At 45.0% G+C, this 24,615-nt stretch overlaps 1 protein-coding gene across 1 annotated transcript; it reads right to left on the bottom strand.

The window, feature by feature from the left end:
• Window positions 1–12,117: 12,117 nt before the first annotated feature.
• Window positions 12,118–23,312, bottom strand: LOC141270881 (uncharacterized). Its single transcript, XM_073680977.1, has 7 exons — window positions 23,245–23,312; window positions 22,491–22,639; window positions 22,182–22,361; window positions 21,974–22,097; window positions 21,793–21,890; window positions 18,904–18,994; window positions 12,118–14,373 (listed from the first exon to the last, which is right to left on the bottom strand). The coding sequence occupies exons 2-7, from the start codon at window positions 22,566–22,568 to the stop codon at window positions 12,884–12,886; spliced, it is 2,061 nt and encodes a 686-aa protein (XP_073537078.1). The 5' UTR covers window positions 22,569–22,639; window positions 23,245–23,312; the 3' UTR covers window positions 12,118–12,883.
• Window positions 23,313–24,615: the final 1,303 nt, after the last annotated feature.

Here is a 24,615-nt window from a genome sequence, read left to right as displayed (position 1 = left end):
GTTTTCAGAAGATCCATTACCACCTGGTTCATTTTCTCACAAAGTCCATTAGTTTGCGGATGATAGGGTGTCGTCCTTATCTTCCGGCAGCCATACAGAGTGCAGAATTCTTGGAAGACCTCCGCTTCAAAGGCAGGTCCCTGGTCTGTCAACACTTGGTCCGGGTACCCATGTGGACGGCAGAAATGCTGCTGGAAGGCTCTAGCTGCTGTTCGAGCTGTTAAGTCCTTGACGGGGACGACAACCAAGAACTGGGAGTAGTGATCCACGATGGTTAGTGCGTAGACGTAGCCACTTCTGCTTGGGGTCAGTTTTACATGATCCAAGGCTACCAGTTCCAACGGCTGCCGGGTGACGATGGACTGCAGGGGAGTCTTCTGGCTGGCACGGTCCTTCCTTCTTAGGTTGCACGGGCCACAGTCTCTGCACCACCTCTCGATGGTTCCCCTCATGCCTACCCAGTGGAACCGCTCGCGCAGCAGGAACTCCAGCTTCTTCCATCCGAAGTGTCCAGCCCCGTCGTGGTATGCCTCCATCACCATGGCTGCGTCTCTTCGTGGCACCACTACTTGCCAGATTAGTTCATGCGTCCGGGAGTTAACCATTCTGCGGCACAACTTCCCCTTGTAAAGGAACAGTCGACTCTTCTCAGCCCACAGTTGCTTGGCTTCCTCCGGAGCGTCTGGGTCAAGGCGAGCCTCTGGCCGAGTCAGCATCTCCTTCACCAGTCGGACGGCAGGGTCACTGTCTTGCGTTTCCTCCCAGTTGTAGTGAGGCAAGGGGTTAAACGTAGCGGCTTGCTTACTCCTTACCGGGTGGGAATACTGGATAGTCCCATGACGGTGAAACGCGGGGAGTTCGACTTCTTCCAGTCCCTCTGGATCTTCTCCTCCGTCCGGTAGATTTGGCATCCTGGACAGGGCGTCCGCGTTGGTATTGGAGCGCCCTGCCCGGTATTTGATTGTGAACTCGTAGTTGGACAGACGGGCCATCCATCTCTGCTCTAGGGCACCGAGTCTGGCTGTGTCCAGGTGTGTCAACGGGTTGTTATCCGTGTACACGATGAACCGGGAAGAAGCGAGGTAGTGCTTAAAGCGTTCGGTGACTGCCCACACCACTGCCAGGAACTCTAGCTTAAATGAGCTGTAATTCTCAGGGTTTCTCTCGGTGGGTCGCAGTTTTCGGCTGGCATAAGCGATGACTCGTTCTTTCCCCTGCTGGATCTGGGACAGCACAGCTCCTAGCCCGATGTTACTTGCGTCGGTGTAGAGGATAAAGGGCTGGCTGTAATCCAGGTACGCCAGGATTTCATCCCCCGTGAGGGCCATCTTCAGCTGGCGGAAGGACTCTTCTTCCAACTTCTCCCATCTGAAGGGCGGCTTCTGGTTCTTGGCCTTCCGGGACTGGCCTATCAGGAGGTCCTGCATAGGAGCTGCCTTTTTGGTGAAGCCGGGGATGAATCTGCGGTAATAGCCTACCAACCCAAGGAACTGCCGCACTTCCTTTACACTGGAGGGACTTGGCCATTCCTTAATTGCGGTGATCTTATCAGGGTCGGGAGCCACTCCATCAGCGCTCACCACGTGTCCCAGGTACTGCACCTTTGGCTTCAGGAGGTGACACTTAGAGGGTTTCACCTTCAGGCCGTAACTTGCCAGGGCTTCGAACACTTCCGCCAGATGTCTCAGGTGGTCCTCATAAGTCTTGGAATACACGATGACATCGTCCAGGTACAACAAGACCGTCTCGAAGTTTTTGTGTCCCAGACAGCACTCCATTAATCGTTGGAAGGTTCCTGGTGCGTTACAAAGTCCAAACGGCATACAGGTAAACTCGCTAAGTCCCATCGGGGTGGTGAATGCGGTCTTCTCCCGGTCCGCCTCTGCTACAGGAACCTGCCAGTACCCGCTAGTGAGATCCAAGGTAGAGAAGAAGTTAGCAGATCTTAAAGCAGCCAAAGACTCCTCTATCCTTGGTAAAGGGTACGCATCCTTGTGTGTGATACGGTTGATTTTCCGGTAATCTACACACATCCTCATAGTGTTGTCTTTCTTTTTGACTAAAACTAGTGGGGCTGCCCAGGGGCTACAGCTATCCCGGATTACCCCAGCCTCCTTCATGTCTCTAAGCATCCCCTTGGCGTGTTGGTAATGTGCAGGGGGTACGGGTCGATACCTCTCTTTTATGGGAGGATGATCTCCCGTGGGGATGTGGTGTTCTACCCCCTTGACTCGCCCGAAGTCTAACGGGTGTTTACTAAACACTCTCTCATACTCATGAACCACCCGGTAGACTCCCTGTTTCTGGTGGGAGGGAGTGGAGTCAGTACCCAAATGTAGTTGCTGACACCAGTCCTCCATTGTTTTCTTAGAGCCGTTACCTTCCTCCGGGTGAGATGGAGGCAAGGGTTCCACAGATTGTATAGCATTTTGGTTAATGGTATATAATTTGGCTAGCGTGGCATACCGGGGCAGGTACACTTCCCTCTTCCCGATATTGATTATGCGAACGGGCACCCTCCCATGGCGTACATTAACCACCCCCCGTGCTGTCAAGATGGTGGGCCTACTGTCTGAGTAAACTGGTTCTACCATTGCCTGGTAATCTCTACCTCTCAGACCAATAGCTGCCCGGCACCAAATCATCATTTCACTTTTTGGGGGCATGGCAATAGGGAAAGGGTCACACATTCTCACGCTACCAATCTCACCGCCGGAGAGTTCCACCTGTTGCCGTCGCATCAGTGCCCGGATCTCTTTTTGGAGCACTCGCTGCTCGCCGGAGCTGGCGTTCTTGGCAACCTGCTGTAAAAGGAAAATCACCTCTGCAAGACAATTTTCAATTACATTAGTTCCTAGAGTTATCTTTGGGTGACTCTCGTGTTTGTCAATGTCTACAATGATCAGTCCCTGTGCTGCCAGTTCAACTCTACCAATTTTAATGGTCACCTCTTTAAATCCGATCTGTGGCACGGGCTGACCATTGCTGGCGATGATACTCAAATCGTCGTCAGGGTAGCGGGTAATATCCGAGTCATTCCAGTACTGCTTGAAGAGCACGTACGGGATGGTGGTGACCTGTGATCCGGTGTCCAGTAGGGCACTCATAGGGATGCCATCCAGTACCACAGGCAAGACTGGACGTCCTCCCACATATTTGTCGCGCCAGTTCGATGGGCCTGGTGATCTTTTTCCTGGGGGTTGGCCCTCTACCCCCAGGTTGTGCCAGTTTAAAGGACAGTACCTTGCCATATGTCCGGGTTGATTGCAGCGGCGGCAGATGGGTCGTCCGTCCTCGTCGTATCGGTCACTGGGTCTTCCTCTGGCCGGTGGGGTCCTCCTTGGTCGACGCCACGGGATGTCCTCCGGTCCGGATGCCAGCTGGATCTTCCCTGGAGTAGAAACCTGTAAAGACTGCACAGTTCGGGTTAGCGCAGCAACGCTTTTAGCTAGCTCTTGGACCTGATGGTGCAGGTCTAGGGCCGGGTCATTGTTCAAAGCCTGCGCATCAGCCCCCACAGGCCCTGCCGACAAGGGCGCCGCCTCCTGGTGGTAAGTGATAGCTGGGCGCCTGTGGGTCACAACGCCATCCGGTGCCGGTTCTCGGAGCACCCGGATGGCTCTGTCCTTGAACTGTGCAAATCCCAGATGAGGGTCCTGTAAGGCCATTGCCCGCAACTGGGTTTGGTGGGCATTGCAATATAAACCCTCTATAAATTGTTCAGTCAACAGCCTGTCCTCGTCTCCCACGCCGTCAGGGTCGGTCTGTTTAACGGCTCTCAGGGCCTCTTGTAGGTTCAGGGCATAGTCCCTTATACTCTCATGTGCCCGCTGTTTGCACCCGTAGAATCTAAGCTTGATCTCGGCTGAGGTGCGGGTATCAAAGGTGTCCCTCAGCCGGGTTAGTATCCCTGCGACAGTCCTCCCCCCAGGTGGCCAGGACTTTACCTCCCTTCGGGCTGCCCCGGTTAATTGGGCCACCAGGATGCTCACTTTTTGCTCTTCTGTGAGGGGGTACACCTGGAAGAGGCTATCCAGCTTTTCTCTAAAGTCCTGCAGGGTATGTGACTCCCCTGAGTACTGGGGTAGCCAGGCTGCCCCCAGGATATAGGGCATGGTGAAAGGCATGACCGCAACAGCGGTGGCGCTGGCGGGGGTTGGAGCGGTGAAGCTCTCCTCCGTATCCGACATCCTTCTCCCCCCTAGTGGACCGTGGCCTACCTTGCGATGATCCTCTTCCGTAGGCCGCGGCTCCGCAGTGGATCGTCAGGGTTGAGGACCTTCCGTCGCGCTCCTGTGACGTCGGCGTCTGCTGGGCTCCTTCCAGGACCTGACGCAACGTCCGGACGTGAGGCGGGGCTTCAGTTCTCGCGGGCTTTTCGGAGTCCACGCCCCTCTTTTTCCCGCGCGGCGTCCTCAAGATGGCGTCCAACGGCGGGAAAACTCCACAGATGGCGGGAAGAAGGCTGAAAATGGCGCCGGATGGCGGGAATCTTCACGGATGGCGGGAAGAAGGCTGAAAATGGCGCCGGATGGTGGGAATCTTCACCACAGGTGAGTTTGAAAGTCTCTTGTTCAGGCACGCAGTACCCGGTGGTTGCGGGCACGAAATCCTGCCGACTACGCCAAAAGTTGACGCGCCCCTGGGCCTGCTGTGTCGCGCAGCGTCTCGCGCACGGGGGCTTACCCGGAACCGGATCAGATGAGGGTTGTAGTCTCCGAGTGGCGGGGACCCGGTCCGTGCCCAGGGAGTCAAACTCAGTGTGTGGCAGTCTTGATAGATGTTATTTGAGTGTCGACTACGCCACCCGTTGATTTGCAGCTATGGAGCTGCCGCTGCAGGGCAGACCGCTGAGGCCGGTGTAGAATTGTGCAGCGTGATAGTATAACCCACAACGGGAGGGGTATGGCCTCAGGGCAGCCGACGTGGAAGATGGGGGTAGCAGGAACCACTCAGAGACGGTGCGGTGTAATTCAGGGTCTTTACTGGTAACAACGATAGACCCTCCCGGAGTACTTGCTAGCGAACGGGGCCTGGTCAGTCCTTGAGCAGATGGGATCTCCCCTGGCCAGGCGGAGTTGTAGGCCTCCCAAACTGACTGTACTCTTCTGGCTACCTTGCTAGAAGCGGATATAAGTAGCCCACGTCCCTGAGTGTACCGTGTGGTGCTCACCCGTATGGCCGGTGACTCGGGGCCTTCTAATGGCTTCCGCTCCACGATGGCGGTGCTGGTCCCACACGTGTGACCGTGCCTTCGGGTTTCTGGGCCTGAGGACCTGAAATCCCCTGCCGGTCGGCTTCTGCTGCTGGGTAAGAGTTAGTCCCCACAGCCTCGGACGCCGGGTCCGGTAAGAAAGCTTCTCAGTCAGGGCGAGCTCTGCAGCTGCCAGCCCCTGACTCGTAGTAGTATTGCTCCCACTGAGCTCCAGCTGTTTCTTCCTATGACTGTTTCTTGTCTCTACTCTCCTAGACTCCTAACCCTGCTTCAGCCCCGGGTTTATATAGGGGAAGTTCTTCCCCTCCTAAGACTGGGCAGGAGGTGTGGCATGCACAGGATCCCTGACCAAAGGACCTCCCACCTGCTCTCAGACATAACATCTCTATCACTGTGGCAACCAGACCCCTGGGGTGTCACACTACCACTTTGTAAAGCATTAGTGCAGCCTCATCTAGGATACGTAGTTCAATTCTGGGTCCCAGATCATAGAAAGAATGCTCTCCAGTTAAAAAAGGTGTAAAGAAAAGCCACAAAACTGTTAAGGGGCAAGGAGAAACTTATTATTCATTTTAATCTGATAGAAGAGTATATAACTGTAGAAGTACTCGTTGTACTTAAATGGTCTACAGTATATAGAAAATATAGTTAAAGCTGTTTGTAAAACTCTTTGTTACGGATCCAGGTGGTGGGACCTCTGTGCTGTGATACAAGGAGGGACCAGAGGGGCGTAACTAAGTGCCTACCCGGACCGACCCCGGGAAGGTGAACCAGGTGCCACTCTGGGACCGACCTTGTGTGGGAGCAGGCTACTCTCACAGGACGGATGGCCGAAGCCGACAGGCACAGCAGATGAGCACGGCTGGTAAACAGGCAGGTGATGCGGGTAGACAAGCAGGCAGGCGCCGCAGATCGACAGGCACGGCTGATAGGCAGGTGGGCACGGCTGATAGGATGGCGGGCCCGACAGATAGACAGGCTGGCGGCACGGCTGATAGACAGGCAGGAGGGCACAGCTGATAGGCAGGCGGGCACAGCTGATAGGCAGTCAGGCGGGCATGGCTGATAGGCAGGCGGGCACGGCTGATAGACAGGCCGGTGGGCAAAGCTGATAGGCAGGCTGGCGGGCACTGGAACCTGAGGGCTGAGGAGAGTGTTAGCACACAAACAACAACCTTGCACAGGCACCTCCATTTTGGAGGAGGTGCCTTATATAGGGGCAGTCCTCCGGCCATTGGCGGGGACTCTTTAGGATGGCGCGCTCGTGCGCTCCTTCCCTCTTAAAGGGGCCGCGTGCGCCGCCCTAAGTACTATTTCCAGGGAACTGTGCGTGGTGCGCGCACCCCGGGCAGAAGCAGCAAGGGAACTGGAGGACGCCGGACCGGGACTGCGGCGGTGAGGGGATCGGCGTCTCTGCCCGGCAGGAGGCAGAGGCGCCGATGCTACACTCTTCATGTGGAGAAAAAAAGATTGTCTCACAAGAGAGAGGTTTTTTCTTTTTTACCATTAAACCACAGTGGAAAATCTCAATGGTTTCTTAGAATAAAATAACTATATAAAAAAAAAATTCTGAATATTGATCCAGTCTGATTGGTGCTCCAGATCATATTCCCGTATAGGATAGATTGGTTTGTACATTACAGTTTTACACCCTTTTCCTTCAAGCACATTCTCTTCCATTCCTCAGTTGAACTTGATGTACAAATGTCTTTTTTTCTCCCATATTATAGAATTTTCCACTCTCTATTTATGTACCAAATACCAGCTCTTCCTTAACTCCTTAGTTTCTAAGGCAATATCTTTATACAGTGGCGTAACTTGAACCTCATGGGCCCCAATGCAAAAGCTCCAGTGGGGCCCCCAATTATTGCAAGTCTTGAATAGTATTGGTCTTTTCATGTAGGCCAAAGAGTATTTTGGGGCCCCAAAGGCTCCAGGTCCGTGGTGCGATTGCAACCCCTGCACCTAATTGTAGTTACGCCCCTGTATTTATATCTACAGAAGAAGAAGATATAGCTGCAACCACAAAGATTTCAACTTTCTGATGATATTCTAATTTAGTTAGATGCACCTGTATATATAAAGTTAGCATAGTCCCTTTAGCCATCTATGTTTTTATTGTGATTTAATAAAGCATCTTTTTCATGGAAGATACAAATACTGGCTCCTGTTTGGAAAGGTGAGCTGATTGTGCTCCTTTTCTACTATCATTGTATATATATGTGCATCAAATATATCACATCCAGTATACAGAATAGTATATTGATATCACAATATACACATTGTTATGTACCATGTGATGGCTGTATCACAGTATATCATATGCTAATCTGTATACTGTATGTGCACAGGCATCCAATGTTATATACATGTGATGGTATATATTATACTATGACTACAGACATCAGATGTTAGACCAGTCACATATTATCCTGTATATACCATAGGATGTCTGTGCACATAGTATATTATATATGACTGCTGTATGATATACTGACTACAGACTTCAGATGTTATATATAGAATAATATGTGATGGTATATATTATACTATGCGTACAGAACATCATGTATTACATTATCCTGTATATAACATCGGATGTCTGTGCACATAGTATATTACATCCAGTATTATTTATTATTTAACAGCCTATGACTCAAGTTCGAGCCACGGCGACTTGACGGATGAACGATCTGTAGAAAGGTTGATCTTGTGCAAGTCTAGATAGGTCCACCAGGGCCTTCTCTGCCGTTATCTTGATAGTATCAAGCGATCTTCCTCTTCGCATTGTTCCTTCTATTCTTCCGACCATGATGTCCTTCTCCAGTGACTGCTCTCTTCGTATGTGTCATCCAAAGTAGGCAAGTCGTAACTTGGTGATCCTTGCTTCCAGTGACATGTCTGGCTTGATTTGTTCCAAAATGGATTTGTTCTTGTCATCCATTGTATTGATAACATCCCTCTCCAGCACCACATTTTGAAGTTGTCAATTCATTCAGTATACAGGATAATATATGACCGTTCTATGATACACGGTCTGTGTATAACGCGGATATAATTTCTGATGTTCTGTATGTCTAGTATAATATATAGCATCACATTCTCGTGAACACCGTATGTGCTATGCTATGTGTACAGATCTCAGATGTTATAGATGGAGGATAATAAGTGGCTGATATATCATTTACTTTTACCTTTTTTCATTGTTGTGTAGTTCAAGTGTACATTGGTGACTTTGTTTGATCGAGTATATTTTGAAAAAACAAAACAGGTATTGAGAGGTAACTACGTAGTACCCCTATGCTTATGTGTGAGCACCTTTACTTCCGATGTACTCTTTTTTTATGTAGAAGTGTAGAAAAGTACAGCAGACCCTACTTTCCTACACCTATCTGGCTTAAAGAAAGTCAAACGTAGGCCTAGATATACTATGCAGAGGGATACCATTCAATTCCTTTTTTGTGTTTTTTTAAACAAACTTATTTGGCTGATGCTGAGATGATTGTAATGAGGACAACCATTAGGCTAAGTTTGCATCATAAATATAACCAGGTCTACTACAAAGAAAGGATAATTGTATTTCACTTATATTCTGCTTTAAAGAAGCCTCCCATTAACTTTTTTCCCGTAAACATATGTATACTTGTATGTACTGTAGTGTGAGTGTGTTAATATATTCACCTATCACTGTCTTCTCTGGTATCCTGCGCTCTTCTGAGTCACGTAATGGCAATTCAAACTATATGGATCACTCTATGGGAAGAGTCAGACAGTGGTAAAACTCAGACGAGGATCACAGCGCAATGCTCGGACTGTCTGTCACTAGTGATGAGCGAGTATGTTCTGTTAACCCTTTCGGCGAGTATGCTCGGGCTGAGCACCGAGTAGTTACAGCTGCTCGGTGTTATGTTTGAATCGCTCCCGTGTGCATGATTTGTGACTGTTTGACAGCTTTAATACATGTGAGGAATGTGTAAGAAACAGAGATTCCTTACATGTACTAAAGCTACGTAAAGTATTTCAGCTTGTCGTACTCCTTGGCATCCTGCAGGGCAAGATCGTAGTACACCTCATCAGTCACCATGTCCAGACATCATGGCGGCAGGAGAGGTAAGCAATGAGGGGAGTATTGGTTAAAAATAAAATAAATACTCACCGCTCTGCTGCTCGGTGTCGAGTCCTCTTCTTTTCAACAACACATGCAGCATCTCTGGCGTCTTTCACTATAGGGCAGCACTTCCAACCGTGTCCAGGCCTCGCATGTCACTTCATGTTATAAGGTCACGGTTCATATCTTGATGTCACTATAGGCCCCGTCACACTAAGCGACGCTACAGTGATCCCGACAACGATACGACCTGTCAGGGATCGTTGCTGCGTCGCTATGTGGTTGCTGGTGAGATGTCAAACAGTCAGATCTTCCTAACGACGCAGCAACGATGCGGCGACCCGTAACGATCTGTATAACGATGCACCACTATGTGCTTCTGTGTCTGAGTCGTCAACAAGGTCGTTGGTAAGGTGTCAAACACACCGATGCATGCTACCCAGTGGGGCTTCAACGATTAAAGAAATGTCCAGACCATTACGACACGACCAGTGATCTCACAGCAGGGGCCTGGTCGCTGCTACGTGTCAAACATAGCGAGATCGCTACTGAGGTCGCTGTTGCGTCACAAAACTTGTGACTCAGCAGCGATCTCGCTAGCGATCTCGCTTAGTGTGAAGGGGGCTTATGTCATGACCCTACAACAGGAAGTAATCTCTGAGGTCTGGGCACAGCTGGAAGTTCTGACCTATTGTGAAGAGGCTGGAGATGTGACACGTGATATCAGAGGAAAGAAGGGGACCAAATAGCAGGCATCGAGGCAGCAGGAGAGGTAAGCGATGTGGTGAGTAAATTAAAAAATAACCAACCTCCACTCCCATCACGCTGCTCACTGTCTGTTCGTCTTTCTGTCATAGCGGCCCCGCATCTCTGGCCTCTGAGGCCTGGAAGCAGCCAGAAGTCCTGGCCTATTGTGAAGAGGTCAGAGATGCATCACGCTACGGCAGAAAAAATAGAAGCAGGCAGTGAGCAGCCAGGCGATAGTAGAGGTCAGCGAAGAGGTATTAGTTTTTTTTTGTTCCAACTCACATACATTTTCATGTTAGGAACAAACCTACAGAATCTATCTAGTACGTAACCCCGGGGACTACCTGTTGTAAACTTGCTTCTTGGTGCTGTTATTGTATCTTTGTAGAAAGCTCGGATCAGTTTCTGCTTTTATATATTAAAGGGGTTTTCGGGCTACAGACAAATTTCTGTATTCACTTTATCTTACTGAAGATTGCTGAATCGTGATAGTGTGCTATGCACACACTGTCATGATTCCTCTATATTCCCAGCATACTGATTACAATTAGGCAATTTGCAATCATGTGTCAACTAGAATTTCAGCTGCTTCTCTCATTAATACACATAGAAGCGGATGAGAATCTAGTTGGCATTTGACCACAACTATCCCATCATTACACTAGCTTTTTATTTTTAAACCTTTGTATCCTTTTATGAAACAGAAAAACGTAAACACAATAAGGATGGGCTGTCGCTCATAGGCCACTTCGGTGTTCTGGCCCCCAGACCAAAATTGGCCAGCCAGCCCCTGCTGATGTTTAATACATTTAATAAGCTTGAAATGGGTTGTCCGAAACTTCTCCTTTACACTTAATCTGACATCAGGTGTCAAGAGATGATGCTGTACATTATCAGGACAGGTGCTGAGGCAACCACTCGAACCACCAGACAATTCCTTTAAGAAGCAATTACACTATACATATAAAAATGTGGAATATTTTATACACATAATTGATAAGTAATTGTGTATTTGGACTCTATTTGCTTTTCTATTAAAACGTTGTTGGTAAGTGCATAGATTTCCTAATCATCATTTAGTGCTCAGATCACAACTGGGCAAAGTACCATCTACAAAAAGAGGAAGCCAAAGTTCCAGAAATCAAATGTAATAAGTAACGGGGTCCTGAGGACGCAGTGTGAACTTGATCTGCGCAGACCTGACCCTTAGAGCTTGCTCACATGAGCGAATAACATGGACAAGAGCTACCCAGATAGCACTCAGAACAATGTTATACTATGGGGCAGTGCCGACTAGCGCTTCTCATCTCATGCCAATGAGAAAACAATCGCAGAATGCTGCAAGTGCATCCGATGATCGGATCAAGCACACCCATTCAAGTCTGTGAATGCGTGTGAAACATTGGATTGCACTCAGATGTCATCCCAGTGCCCTCCGATTTACGCAGACAGAGACAATGGAGAAGATGGAGAAATTGAGTTCTCAGTCTTCTCCACACCTGTGCCACAATTCTCTCTGTATGCCTGTCTTCCCCACAGTGTGTGAGCTTATCTTCCAGCACTCTAAGCCCTGTATGCACCTGTCCACTGCTCCCCGCCACGCCACATAAGTAAACAGTAGTTTGCCAGTCAAGATTTTCACCTCACCGATGCCAGTGGAGCAGACATTCTGCATTGTTGGCAGAGGACTGGCAGCATGTGATTTCTTTCTTCACATCTTGTGGCCTTGCTGGCGATTACCAATAAGCTGACCCAGCTTTATATTATCTATCAAACCTACAGTATCTGACTCATGTTTGTCTAAACCAGATGGAAAAGCCTCTTTCTGCAGAATGCCTTAGTTGCCATTCTATAAATGCCTACTTGTGGCATATGATGTAGTCTTAAACGCCTCTTTTTGAATTAATGTTTTTAGATTATGGTTCTCACTATTGTCAATTCCTACATTGTCTGAACCGAAGCTGGCGTTATTTGGGCTGTCAGATAAAGAAAAATAGCAGCATCACACTTGTATCTTTCTCAAAGAAAACTTTATTCTTAGCCAGGGAAAAAATTGCTCTCCACTGGATGGCTGTCCGACCTTCAAAAATTACCAGATGTAAGATTCTGGTTAACACCACTATTTCATACAAGAAAATTATCTTTCAAAATAAAGGATGTCCAGCTATAGCTAAAACCCTTGACCCTCAAGTTAATTTTTGTTCTTGTTGAGTTCTTTTTTATATAGGTGTTCTGTTTTTCTTTCTCTCATCTCAGCCTGAAGTTTTGTGGACCTGATACCAACACTCTTCTGATGTTTGCTCATGGCTTGGATCTCTGATAAGCAGTTCTGATGTCTTAGCTAGGTAAAGCGTCCTATATTTTTCTATTCTATGTATATGTTCTCCCTGGCTGTAATAATATGACTGCTGTTTTTTTTATGTAACCACTTATTTTATTGTATATTTGTTTTTTTTAATAATTCATAGCTGTTTATTTTTATATTTACAACATAATTAAAAAAAAAGGAAAGGACACGCAGGTCCATGGTAAGCAAGGATGTGAACATGTTGATGCCTCGTTGAATGGACAGATATCTTTTCTCTCGACCCAAGGTATGCTTCCGCAACAGAATGATACTAATTATCATTCTGTTCCAGAAACACAATTTAGTCTGGGTGAAAGCATATTTGAGGCTCATGCCCATTTGACATGACCCTATCATAAATCCGTGGAAATGGCTTCTCCCCTGTATGAATTCTGTATTGTCCAACATTGATTTGTATAACATTACTCATATTGTGAACATAAAAATGGCTTCTTCCCAATGTGAATTATCTCATGTTGAAGAAAATTTGATTTGTGTATAAAATATTTTCCACGTTCTGTACATAAAATGACTGCTCCGCTTTCTGATTTGTTTGATGTCGAAGAAGAGACGATTTATCTGTAAAACATTTCCTACATTCCAGATCTGAATCTAGCTTCTCCCCTGTGTGAATTCTCTGATGTTTAAGAAAATTTGATTTGTGGGTAAAATATTTTCCACATTCTGGACAAAAAAATGGTTTCTCCCCTGTATGAATTTTTTTATGTCTAACAAGAACTGATTTATCTGTAAAACATTTCGTACATTCTGCACATGAATACGGCTTCTCCCCAGTATGAATTATCTGATGTCTAACCAGTTTTGAGTGAGCTGTAAAACATTTCCCACATTCTGGACATGAAAGTGGCCTTTTCCTTGCGTGAGTTCTCTGATGTTCAAGAAGATCTGATTTCTGTGGAAAACATGTCCTACATTCTGGACATGAAAATGGCTTCTCCCCTGTGTGACTTCTCTGATGGCTAACAAGATCTGATTTTTGTGTAAAACATTTCCCACATTCTGAACATAAAAATCGCTTCTCCTCTAGGTGAATTCTCTGATGTGTAACAAGATGTGATATATCTGTAAAACATATCTGACAATCTGGACATGAAAATTGTTTCTTTTTTGAGTGAGTTTTCTGATGCTTAAAAAAATTTGATTGCTGGGTAAAACATTTCCCACATTCCGAACATAAAAATGGCTTCTCCCCTGTGTGAATTCTCTGATGTTTAAGGAAATTTGATTTGTGGGTAAAATATTTTCCACATTCTGGACATAAAAATGGTTTCTCCCCTGTATGAATTTTTTGATGTCTAACAAGAACTGATTTATCTGTAAAACATTTCCCACATTCTGGACATATAAATGGCTTCTCACCAGTATGAATTATCTGATGTCTAACAAGTTTTGAGTTAGCTGAAAAACATTTCCCACATTCTGGACATGAAAATGGCTTCTCCCCTGTGTGACTTCTCTGATGGCTAACAAGATCTGATTTCTGTGGAAAACATTTCCCACATTCTGAACATAAATATAGGTTCTCCTCTAGGTGAATTCTCCGATGTGTAACAAGATGTGATATATCTGTAAAACATATCTGGCAATCTGGGCATGAAAAAATCTTCTTTGTTGAGTGATTGTTCTGATGTTTAAGAAAATCTAACTTGTGCGTAAAACATTTTCCACATTCTAGACATAAAAAGGGCTTCTCCTCTGTGTGATCTCTTTGATGGTCATCATTTCTTCTGTCATTCTTACTTTGCTTAACAGTCTGCGATGAATCAAAAGATGGGAACTTTTCAAAAGAATCAGATGATAAATCTTTACTGTGAATGGATGAAGGTTCCTCTAAGATAATGGCATGCTCTCCATATGTAGCTGATGTGTGATCATGATCATCCGCTTTAAAATATGAAGATATTAAATGTCCCTCCGAGCTCCTGGTACAGTCATCTGCCAAGAATAAAGCTGATTTTATTACATTTATGTTGTTAACCTTTCATTGAAATTATATTATTATTAGCGTTGGTTGAAAACATTTGCAGGACTTTAGCCTGCAACCTGGTTGATAGTCCATGGCCACTAGACCACTGCCCTGCAAACCTCACCCTATTTTCCAGCATCCCTGGCTCTTCAATTGACTAATTGGCTCAGCGAGAAGTTGTGCCTGCACTGCGTCACAAAGATGAGATTGTGCCAGGACAAATCTAGAAATGAAGAGCCAGGAATGCCAGCAGGTAGAGGGAGGTTCACAGGGCCGTGGTGAATATTTTTGACCAACTGTAGTTATAATTGAACATTTTTATACAAATTGTAGTAAAAATCAACTGACTAAGGCACCATTCAGACATTAGTTATTTATCTCGTACACAAAAAAGGACTGTTTTCCATCAGTGTATAATCAATACATAGGTTTTAAACAGTGTGTCAACCGTTTTTCTCATACAAAAAAAAAAATGTAAAAGCTTCTCTTATTCATTAATTAGTAAAAATGAACAGAACAGGGATGATACATGAATGGCATCTATGTATTGTCCTTTTATAATGGATAAGTTTGGTCCACAACTCAAATGACGTGAAGATGAAAGGAGGAGTGCAGCACATTCATCAAGTAGCATGAAAATCCTTTTATTCAAATTCCATTAAAATCAAATGGATCCATAGAAAACATTAAAAACCTGACGTGTTTCTGGCGAAACAGCCATTAGGTCATATTATTAGCAATACTATGAATAAGGGTAGTTTCACCGGAAATGTATCAGGGTTTTAATGTTTTCTACAGATCCACTCGATTTTAATGGTATTTGAATAAAAGGACTTTTATCCTACTGGATGGATGTACTGCACTCCTCCTTTCTTCTTCGTATGCAGCTCTGCTTCACCAGCAGGATATAGCACCCACCGGCTCAAGTCTCACAGCGACTCATAACAAGCAAGCGTTATGATTTATAAAAGTGTAGAAATAATATAAATATATTTTATGTTCTAAAAATTTTATAAAAAAAGCAATGTGATAACTGATTTTCTATCACCACTAGAACACTATTGGTTATCATCTCTGATGAGTTCACTCCTGGCCCTCAGGGCTCACTTTGGCTTCCATTTTTCATGTATAAGTTCTAAGTTCTATCCATGTTTTTCACGGAGAAAACTTGTATCTAGTATAGTCTATGGGGTTGTTCACGCGCCTGACTTTTCGTGGACCAAGTGGTCCATACAAAATGACGGGAGACATGTTGAGTGTCGGTTAAAAATTTGCAATGAAAGTCAATGGGTCCATGAGAAAAATCTGACAGTAGGGAGTGGCTGCTGTTAAAGCCTATGGAGCCTCCATAAGCTTTGGATCACGGATTTGGGGAATGTTGTGGGAAGCACTGGATTACGTCAGACCTGCGTGGGAACTTTTTTTTATGATAAATTGATGAACGAAGGACAGGTTTCCATTTGTGAACTAAGTCGGATATCCTGAACTACGTCGGACTTGCGTGGGATTTTTTATTTAATAAATTGGTGAATCAGGGAAAGAGTGGTGGAGTGTTTTTTTAAAAAAAGTATTTTTGTCTGTGTTTTTTCCTGTTTATACTGGGTTAGTAATGGGGGTGTCTGATAGACACCTGTCCATTACTAACACCAGGGCTTGATGTCAGCTGTGTTTTTGGACAATTGACATCAACTCCAACTACCATTACCCCGATTGCCACCGCACCAGGGCAATCAGGAAGAACGAAGGCGAAGCAGAAGAGTTGGAGCATCTCATGTGGTGCGCCACTTCTGGGGTGGCTGCGTGCTGGGAATGGCCCAATAACCATGGACCTTCCAGCCTGATAATATCAACTCTCAGCTGTCTGCTTTACCTTTTCTGGTTTCCAAAAATGAAGGGGGTCTCACATCATTTTATTTATTTATTAGGTTAATACATGTACAGTAAGCTACACCTGCAAGGCACTAATTATATATCTCATGGATATCTATTATCTATTTATCATCTATTTATTTACCCCATATCTATCTATCTTTGCACATCTTTAAAGTGCACCTGTCAGCAGGATTGTGCTTAGTAAAACACATACACTGTCAGGTGGGCGCCATTAAACTGAGTAAAATGATACCTTTGTTGATGAAATTGATCCAGTGGTTCTTTTATAATCTTTATTTCTAAATCTTATTTCTAAAGATCCATGCCATCTGAGACACTGAGTCCTCTTCCTCTGCATCTATGCTTTAGCTCCCACAAGCAGTTGGTTTACTGATGAAGGTCTGTTTGACCGAAATGTTTATTTGTTAATTTGTGGACTGCATTAAAATCTGGCTTTAATGAACTTTTGAGTGCCGAGGTTACTCTATAAGCATAGTACGGGTTCAGCCCCTACTCAAGTACCAGTGTCCAGCAGTGCAGCGATTTTTCTACTACGGTGTTTTCAGTGAGCTGCCTACTGTTTTAAAATACTGACTTTGAAATTTCTGTGACAAACTGAAATTTGCATGCCCCAAAATGGCGGCGGCCGTCCGCGCATGCGCAGTAGCATCTTTTGTTTGCCGAGAGATGCTACCGCGCACGCGAGGGCGCCATTTTGCTGGAGGAAAAAGAATTTGCCTGCAGCAATATGGCACCGCGCATGTGCAGTAGCATCTCTCGGCAACCGAGAAACGCTACTGCACAAGCGCGGGATACGGGGGCCATATTGCTGCAGGCAAATTTCTTTATCCTCCAGCAACATGGCGCTCATAGCGGCGCTTTCGCAGTAGCAACTATGGTCAAGCGATAGCTGCTACTGCGCAGCTACATGATGGCGCAGCTATTGCATAATGGCTACTGCGCCATCATGGGCTCTCCCAGTTTGACATGACACCAGCAAACAATAACAGTAAAATCTGAACTCCAATAAGGGACTCCTTTCCTTCTGATCTTTGCACTGTGCCTCAAAAGTAGTTTTTGACCACTTATTGGGTATTGATGTACTCAGGAGAAGGGTCAAAGCAACATTTTAGTGGAAAAATAGTAATATTTCATTTACTCAGCCCAATGTTATACAAGTTTGTGAATTGCCTGGGGGTTAAAAATATTCACTACTCCCCTAGATGAATTCCTTGAGAGGTGTAGTTTACAAAATGGGGTCAGTTCTGAGGGTTTCTGCTGTTTTGGCATGTCAGGGGCTCTTCAAATGTGACATTGTGTCGGCAACCTATTCCAGCCAAAACAGCACTCCTTCCCTTCCAAGCCCTGCCGTGCGCCCAAACCGTAGTTTTTCTCCACATATGGCGTATGGTTGTGTACTTAGGAGAAATTGCACAACAAATTTTTGGGTTCATTTTTTCTTGCTACACTTGTGAAAATAAAAAAGTAGGGCTAAAAGAACATTTTGTGGGAAAAAGTAAAACTTTCACTTGTAAAGTGTTTCCACTGTTTAGGCACATCAGGGGCCCTCCAAATGCGACATGGCGTCCGCTATCGATTCCAGCCCATTTCGCATTCCAAGACTCAAATGGTGCTCCTTCCCTTCCGAGCCCTGCCGTGCGCCCAAATAGAAGTTTACCACTACATATCGGGTATCGGCGTACTCAGGAGAAATCGCACAACAAATATTATGGTGCATTTTCTCCTGATACCCTTGTCAAAATGAAAAATTTGGGGCTAAATTAACATTTTTGTGGGAAAAAGTAAAACTTTCATTTTTTCCTTCCACATTCTATTAATTCCTGTAAAGCATCTGAAGCGTTAATAAACTTCTTGCATGTGGTTTTGAGCATTTTGAGGGGTACAGTTTTTAGAATGGTGTCACTTTTGGGTATTTTCTGTCATATAGACCCCTCAAAGTCACTTCAAATGTTATGTGGTCCCTAAAAAAATGGTTTTGAAAATTGTGTTGCAAAAATGAGAAATCGCTGGTCAACTTTTAACCCTAACAAAAAAAAATTATGTTTCAAAAATTGTACTGATGTAAAGTAGACATGTGGGAAATGTTATTTATTAACTATTTTGTGTGACATATCTCTCTGATTTAAGAGTATAAAAATGAAAAGTTTGAAAATTGCAAAACTGTCACCAAATTTCTGAGTTTTTCACAAATAAATGCAAATCGTATCGAAGAAATTTTACCACTATCAAGAAGTACAATATGTCACGAAAAAACATTCTCAGCATCATTGGGATCCGTTGAAGCGTTCCAGAGTTATCACCACATAAGCTGACACTGGTCAGTGTTGAAAAAATTGGCCTGCCGAAAACAGGCTCTGGCGCGAAAGGTTTAAAGAAGTTACTTCAATCCAAGACCTAGAGACTGTGGTCCACAGGCGACTGAGTACTTTTTTGGGGTTTGAAAAAAAGCTCCATTTCAGTTCACCTAATCAAAACTTCCACATCAAATTTGATTTGTCTGCTGGTATAATGCACAATCCAACATTTTTGCATAGTACATTTAAAAAAAACACCTCAGTGTCTAAGTAGAATTTGTGACTTCTCTGCATTTAGTGGTTCCTACTCACCTGGATAACCGTATGTAGGAACCTCCTCTTTACACCACTCATCATCACTCACATATGTCTCTATAATATTAATATGGTTCAGATCTTCACCCTAAAAACAAAAATTGTAAAAGATACAAACAGATGGAGAATCGCAAAAAATAATTTCAAAACAGAAAAAAATTTAATTAGCATGACCATCAAAAATGACATATCACAGCTGTAGGTCTCCTATATAAACCCAACCTGTCAGCTCCTAATTCTAACCAGCAGTCTCCATAACCAGAAAAAAGTGAGAAGACAACATCTAATGTTTATGGTCAGCTTTATCCAGTCATCTCCACCAGGTAAAAATATACATTGAATCGCCACATTATTAGAAAAATATTTAGATTTGAGAGTCCTCAGTGGTTGATACCTTTTAATGGCTAACTGAAAAGATGGTAACAAATTGCAAGCTTTCGAGACTACCTTGGTCTCTTCATCAGGCTAGTATACCACAAAATCTGAATAGTCTTAGAGACGCCCATCTATTAGCACATTTGACCTTTGTAAACCTTCAAAACTTAAGCATTTCCTAAAGTCACAGGTTTGACTAGGTGTTGAAATTGTTTAGAATAAATATTGAGAGCAGAGCTTTTCTGTATGGAAAATAGACCTGTAACTAGAGTTGACCAAAAAAAAAATTGTTCACCTCAGTACTTTGTGGCAGTCAGACCAAGGCAGTGCTAGCTTCCTCAGCTAGCAATTGAATGCTGTCATCCTGGGCTCCTTTTGCAATCATCACTAGACCGGTTTTGTGAGGTAAAACTAGCTGATCAGAGTACATCAGACATCTAATTTACAAGTGCTTCTCACTAAATTAGAATATCATCAAAAAGTTAATTTATTTCAGTTCTTCAATACAAAAAGTTAAACTTACATATTATATAGAGTCATTACAGAGTGATCTATTTCAAGTATTTATTTCTGTTAATGTTGATGATTATGGCTTACAGCCAATGAAAACACAAAACTCATCATCTCAGTAAATTAGAATAATTAACAAAAAACACCTGCTTCCTAAGCATTTAAAAATGTCCCTTAGTCTGTTTCAGTAGGCTCCACAATCATGGGGAAGACTGCTGACTTGACAGATGTCCAGAATGCAGTCATTGACACACTCCACAAGGAGAGTAAGCCACAAAAGGTCATTGCTAAAGATGCTGGCTGTTCACAGAGTGCTGTATCCAAGCATATTAATGGAAAGTTGAGTGGAAGGATAAAGTGTAGTAGAAAAAGGTGCACAAGCAACCGGGATAAACGCAGCCTTGAAAGAATTGTTAAGAAAAGGCCATTCAAAAATTTGGGGGAGATTCACAAGGAGTGGACTGCTGCTGGAGTCATTGCTTCAAGAGCCACCACATACAGACGTATCCAGGATATGGGCTACAAGTGTCGCATTCCTTGTGTTAAGCCATTTAAGACCAACAGACAACGCCAGAAGCGTCTTACCTGGGCCAAGTAGAAAAAGACCTGGACTGATGCTCAGTGGTCCAAGGTGTTGTTTTCAGATGAAAGTACATTTTGCATTTCATTTGGAAATCAAGGTCCCAAAGTCTGGAGGAAGAGTGGAGAGGCACGGAATCCAAGCTGCTTTAGGTCTAGTGTGAAGTTTCCACAATCAGTGATGGTTTGGGGAGCCATGTCATCTACTGGTGTAGGTCCACTGTGTTTTATCAAGACCAAAGTCAGTGCAGCCATCTACCAGGAAATTTTAGAGCACTTCATGCTTCCCTCTGCCGACAAGCTTTTTGGAGATGGAAATTTCATGCTCCAGCAGAACTTGACACCTGTCCACACTGCCAAAAGTACCAATACCTGGTTTAAAAACAACAGTATCACTGTGCTTGATTGGCCAGCAAACTCACCTGACCTTAACCCCATAGAGAATCTATTGGGTATTGTCAAGAGGAAGATGAGAGATACCAGACCCAACAATGCAGACAAGCTGAAGGCTGCTATCAAAGCAACCTGGGCTACCATAACACCTCAGCGATGCCACAGGTTGATCGCCTCCATGCCACGCCGCCTTGATGCAGTAATTGATGCAAAAGGAGCCCCGACCAAGTACTGAGTGTATTTACTGAACATACATTTCGGATTTTAAAAACATTTTTCAAGCTGTTGTTATAAAGTATTCTAATTTACTGAGATAATGACTTTTGGTGTTTTCATTGGCTGTAAGCCATAATCATCAACATTAACAGAAATAAATACTTGAAATAGATCACTCTGTTTGTAATGACTCTATATAACACATGACTTTCACTTTTTGTATTGAAGAATTGAAATAAATTAACTTTTTGATGATATTCTAATTTAGTGAGAAGCACTTGTAAATTAGATGTCTGATGTACTCTGATCAGCTAGTTTTACCTCACAAAAAGGGTCTAGTGATTGCAAAAGGAGCCCAGGATGACAGCATTCAATTGCTAGCTGAGGAAGTTAGCACTGCCTTGGTCTGACTGCCACAAAATACTGAGGTGAACAATTTTTTTTTGGTCAACTCTAGTTACAGGTCTATTTTCCATACAGAAAAGCTCAGCCTCCAATCATTAAAGGGCTGGTTTCTTTAATAAATTGGCCATTCAATGGAAGTCCGTCCTGACCAAATGGAACGTATCCAATAAAAAGAAAGTATCCAATAGAAAGAGATTGATTCTAGCTCCACGTAAAAAGTAATACTTTAATGAACAAAGTTAAAATGGAAATTCCATGAAGATCCCAGCTGGTAGCTGTATTCTGCTACAACTTCTCCGGGATCTTCATGGAATTTCCATTTTAACCTTGTTCATTAAAGTATTACTTTTTACATGGAACTGTAATCAATCTTTCTATAAGATTTCATGACATTTTCTCATCATCTACCTGATAATCCTGAGGAATGTCGGGATCTTCTTGTTTACAGTCCTGTAGAAGAGGAGGACGGGGACATCTCTCTGGTGTTGTCCTCTTACTAGAAAGAACTGGAGGAAACACATACAGGGACTGAATTCATTCTTTACATACAGATAATTATAGGTTGTGTGTATTTAGTCCTGTCTATTACCTGGTGATGTGAAGGGCTGAGGAATCTCCATCATGGTGTCCTTGTACAGATCTTTGTGTCCTTCTAAATACTCCCACTCCTCCATGGAGAAATAGATGGTGACATCCTGACACCTTATAGGAACCTGAGACATACAATGATACCGTCATCCCCCTGATCCCTTCACAGCGTTACTGTATAATGTCCCCAGCATTCCCAGCAGTGTCACCTCTCCAGTCAGCAGCTCAATCATCTTGTAAGCAAGTTCTAGGATCTTCTGGTCATTGATGTCCTCATGTATCAGGGGATGAGGTGGAGGCCCTGTGATTGGGCTCAGGGGTCTTCCCCATCCCTCAGGCACAGGGTCCTGACAGTGCTCACTAGAAGTCTTCTTCACTACTGTGTAATCCTGGTTATGGAGAGACACATCAATAAATCTCACTACAGACATTTCCAGAGTCCTCACCTCTCCAGTTCTGTCCATCTGTTATTCCCATAGATAAGAATGATGTAATGTGACGTCATCAGAATCTCTCACCTCTCCAGTGAGCCGGAAGAGGATCTCTAGGGTGAGGTGTAATATCCTCTCCGCCATCTTGTCCCTGTCCCTATCCATCCTTGATGGTCAGTCAGGAAACTTCTCTTATATAGAAGATCTCCACTGAGAGGATCCGATATTGTAGGGACCTGAATGGGGAGAAGATGACGATGTAACATCATAAAGATCCCATGTAATATTACAATCACTAGAGACAATGAGTGAAAACATGAGGACATGTAAAGTGTACATGTTGTATTTTATATGGACTGGAACTCAGCTTCTCTATGTCACAGAAGTCAAAGACGATGGAGACGCTAAGATCGGGATATGTGTCATAAAAGATGGAGAGCGGCCTGAACGCCGTCTACATGGGGGGCGGTGGAGATTATCACTACAAGAGCCGCTCAGGTCACAGGGACTCCAGAAATATAGAGGAGACCGGCAGATATACAAAGAGCGATGACACTGGAGGGTCCGGGGAGCGGCCATGAGGGGGATTTACAGGAGTCATTAATTATAACAGCCGCAATTATAAATGTCACCTGAAGAAACAAGTGATATATATATAGAAAAGCAGAGAGGTTTCCCCAGGAGACGTGTGCGCTTCTCTCTATTCATCGTCTATGGGAGATAACAGAAGCTCTGGCTCCAGAGAAAGAGAAGAAACCTCCATCAGTAAGTTATATGGGAAGGAGAGTAGAGAGGTCACCAGCACTGAGGGGGTTAATAGTAATGGGGAATCTCCACATACCTCCACCTGCAGAGCCGCACACTGGATATATGGCTGCTCTGTGCGCACAGGACCTGTGATGAGGTCACAGGAGGGGAGGAGTCAGGGGTCACATGATCAGGGGCCTCAGTGTCTGCAGGACTCTGCTGTGCTGGTTGTCATGGTGCTGGATGGATGAGGAAAAGTTTATGTGAGGTCAAGAGGGGTTTACAGTGTGGATGTAGCAGAGCTGTGTGTGTACGATGTGTACGGAGCGGAGCCGTGTGTGTACGAGGTGTACGGAGCAGAGCCGTGTGTGTAGAACGTGTACGGAGCGGAGACGTGTGTGTATGATCTGTACGGACCCGCATGTGTATGATGTGTATGGAGCAGAGTCGCATGTGTGTACGGTGTGTGCGGAGCGGAGCCGTGTGTGTACGGTGTGTGCGGAGCGGAGCCGTGTGTGTGATGTGTACGGAGCAGAGCCGTGTGTGTATGATGTGTGCGGAGCGGAGCCGTGTGTACGGTGTGTGCGGAGCGGAGCCGTGTGTGTACGGTGTGTGCGGAGCGGAGCCGTGTGTGTGATGTGTACGGAGCAGAGCCGTGTGTGCGGAGCGGAGCCGTGTGTGTACGGTGTGTGCGGAGCAGAGCCGTGTGTGTACGGTGTGTGCGCAGCGGAGCCGTGTGTGTGATGTGTTGCGATAAGACAAGATATTGATAATAAACTAAACTAGTTGGAATAATTGAAAAGCTGTATATAACTGTCTGTCCTTATTATAGTACCTGTGAATAAATATACTTAAAGGGAATCTGTCACCCCCTGGGAGATATGAGACCTCTACTAGGGGAATACAGGTTATAGAAAAGTAAATCTATACTTACTTGTATGGCCCATAGCAGAGGCCTGATTGCAGAGAAATCTGGTTTTATAAAGTCTGTTTTCCAGAGGGGCAAAGCAAACCCCTCCTATCTGCTTACTATTCCTCTAAATTGCTGCCTCTGTGTTAAATTACCATATTCCCCACTCCCCTGCACATCACAGGGCCCTGTGACAGGCCATGTGATGTGCCCTGCTCTGCCTCCCCTCCCACACATGCACAAAGCGCCACGGACTTTGCTTCCCTCAGGCTCCGTTTGGCTGTGTACTGCGCCACAGCCTTGTATTGCGCAAGTGACAGTGAGTCACTGAAACTTCCTCTCCGCTGGCAGTACGCAGCCAAATGGGACCGGAGGGAAACAAAGCACGCTCCACGAGAGCGGCACTTTGCTCATGCGCGGGAGGGGAGGCAGAGCAGGGCACGTCACGGGGCCCTGTGATGTGCAAGGGGGGGGGGGGGGGGAATGTGGTAATTTAGCACAGAGGCAGAGATTTAGGGGAATAGTAAGCAGATAGGAGGGGTTTGCGTTCCGTCC

This window comes from Phyllobates terribilis, unplaced genomic scaffold (assembly GCF_046119375.1).
Source record: "Phyllobates terribilis strain yellow unplaced genomic scaffold, ASM4611937v1 Scaffold_5__5_contigs__length_657084704, whole genome shotgun sequence".
Lineage (NCBI taxonomy): Eukaryota > Metazoa > Chordata > Amphibia > Anura > Dendrobatidae > Phyllobates > Phyllobates terribilis.
This window is presented reverse-complemented; position numbering and strand designations above follow the sequence as displayed.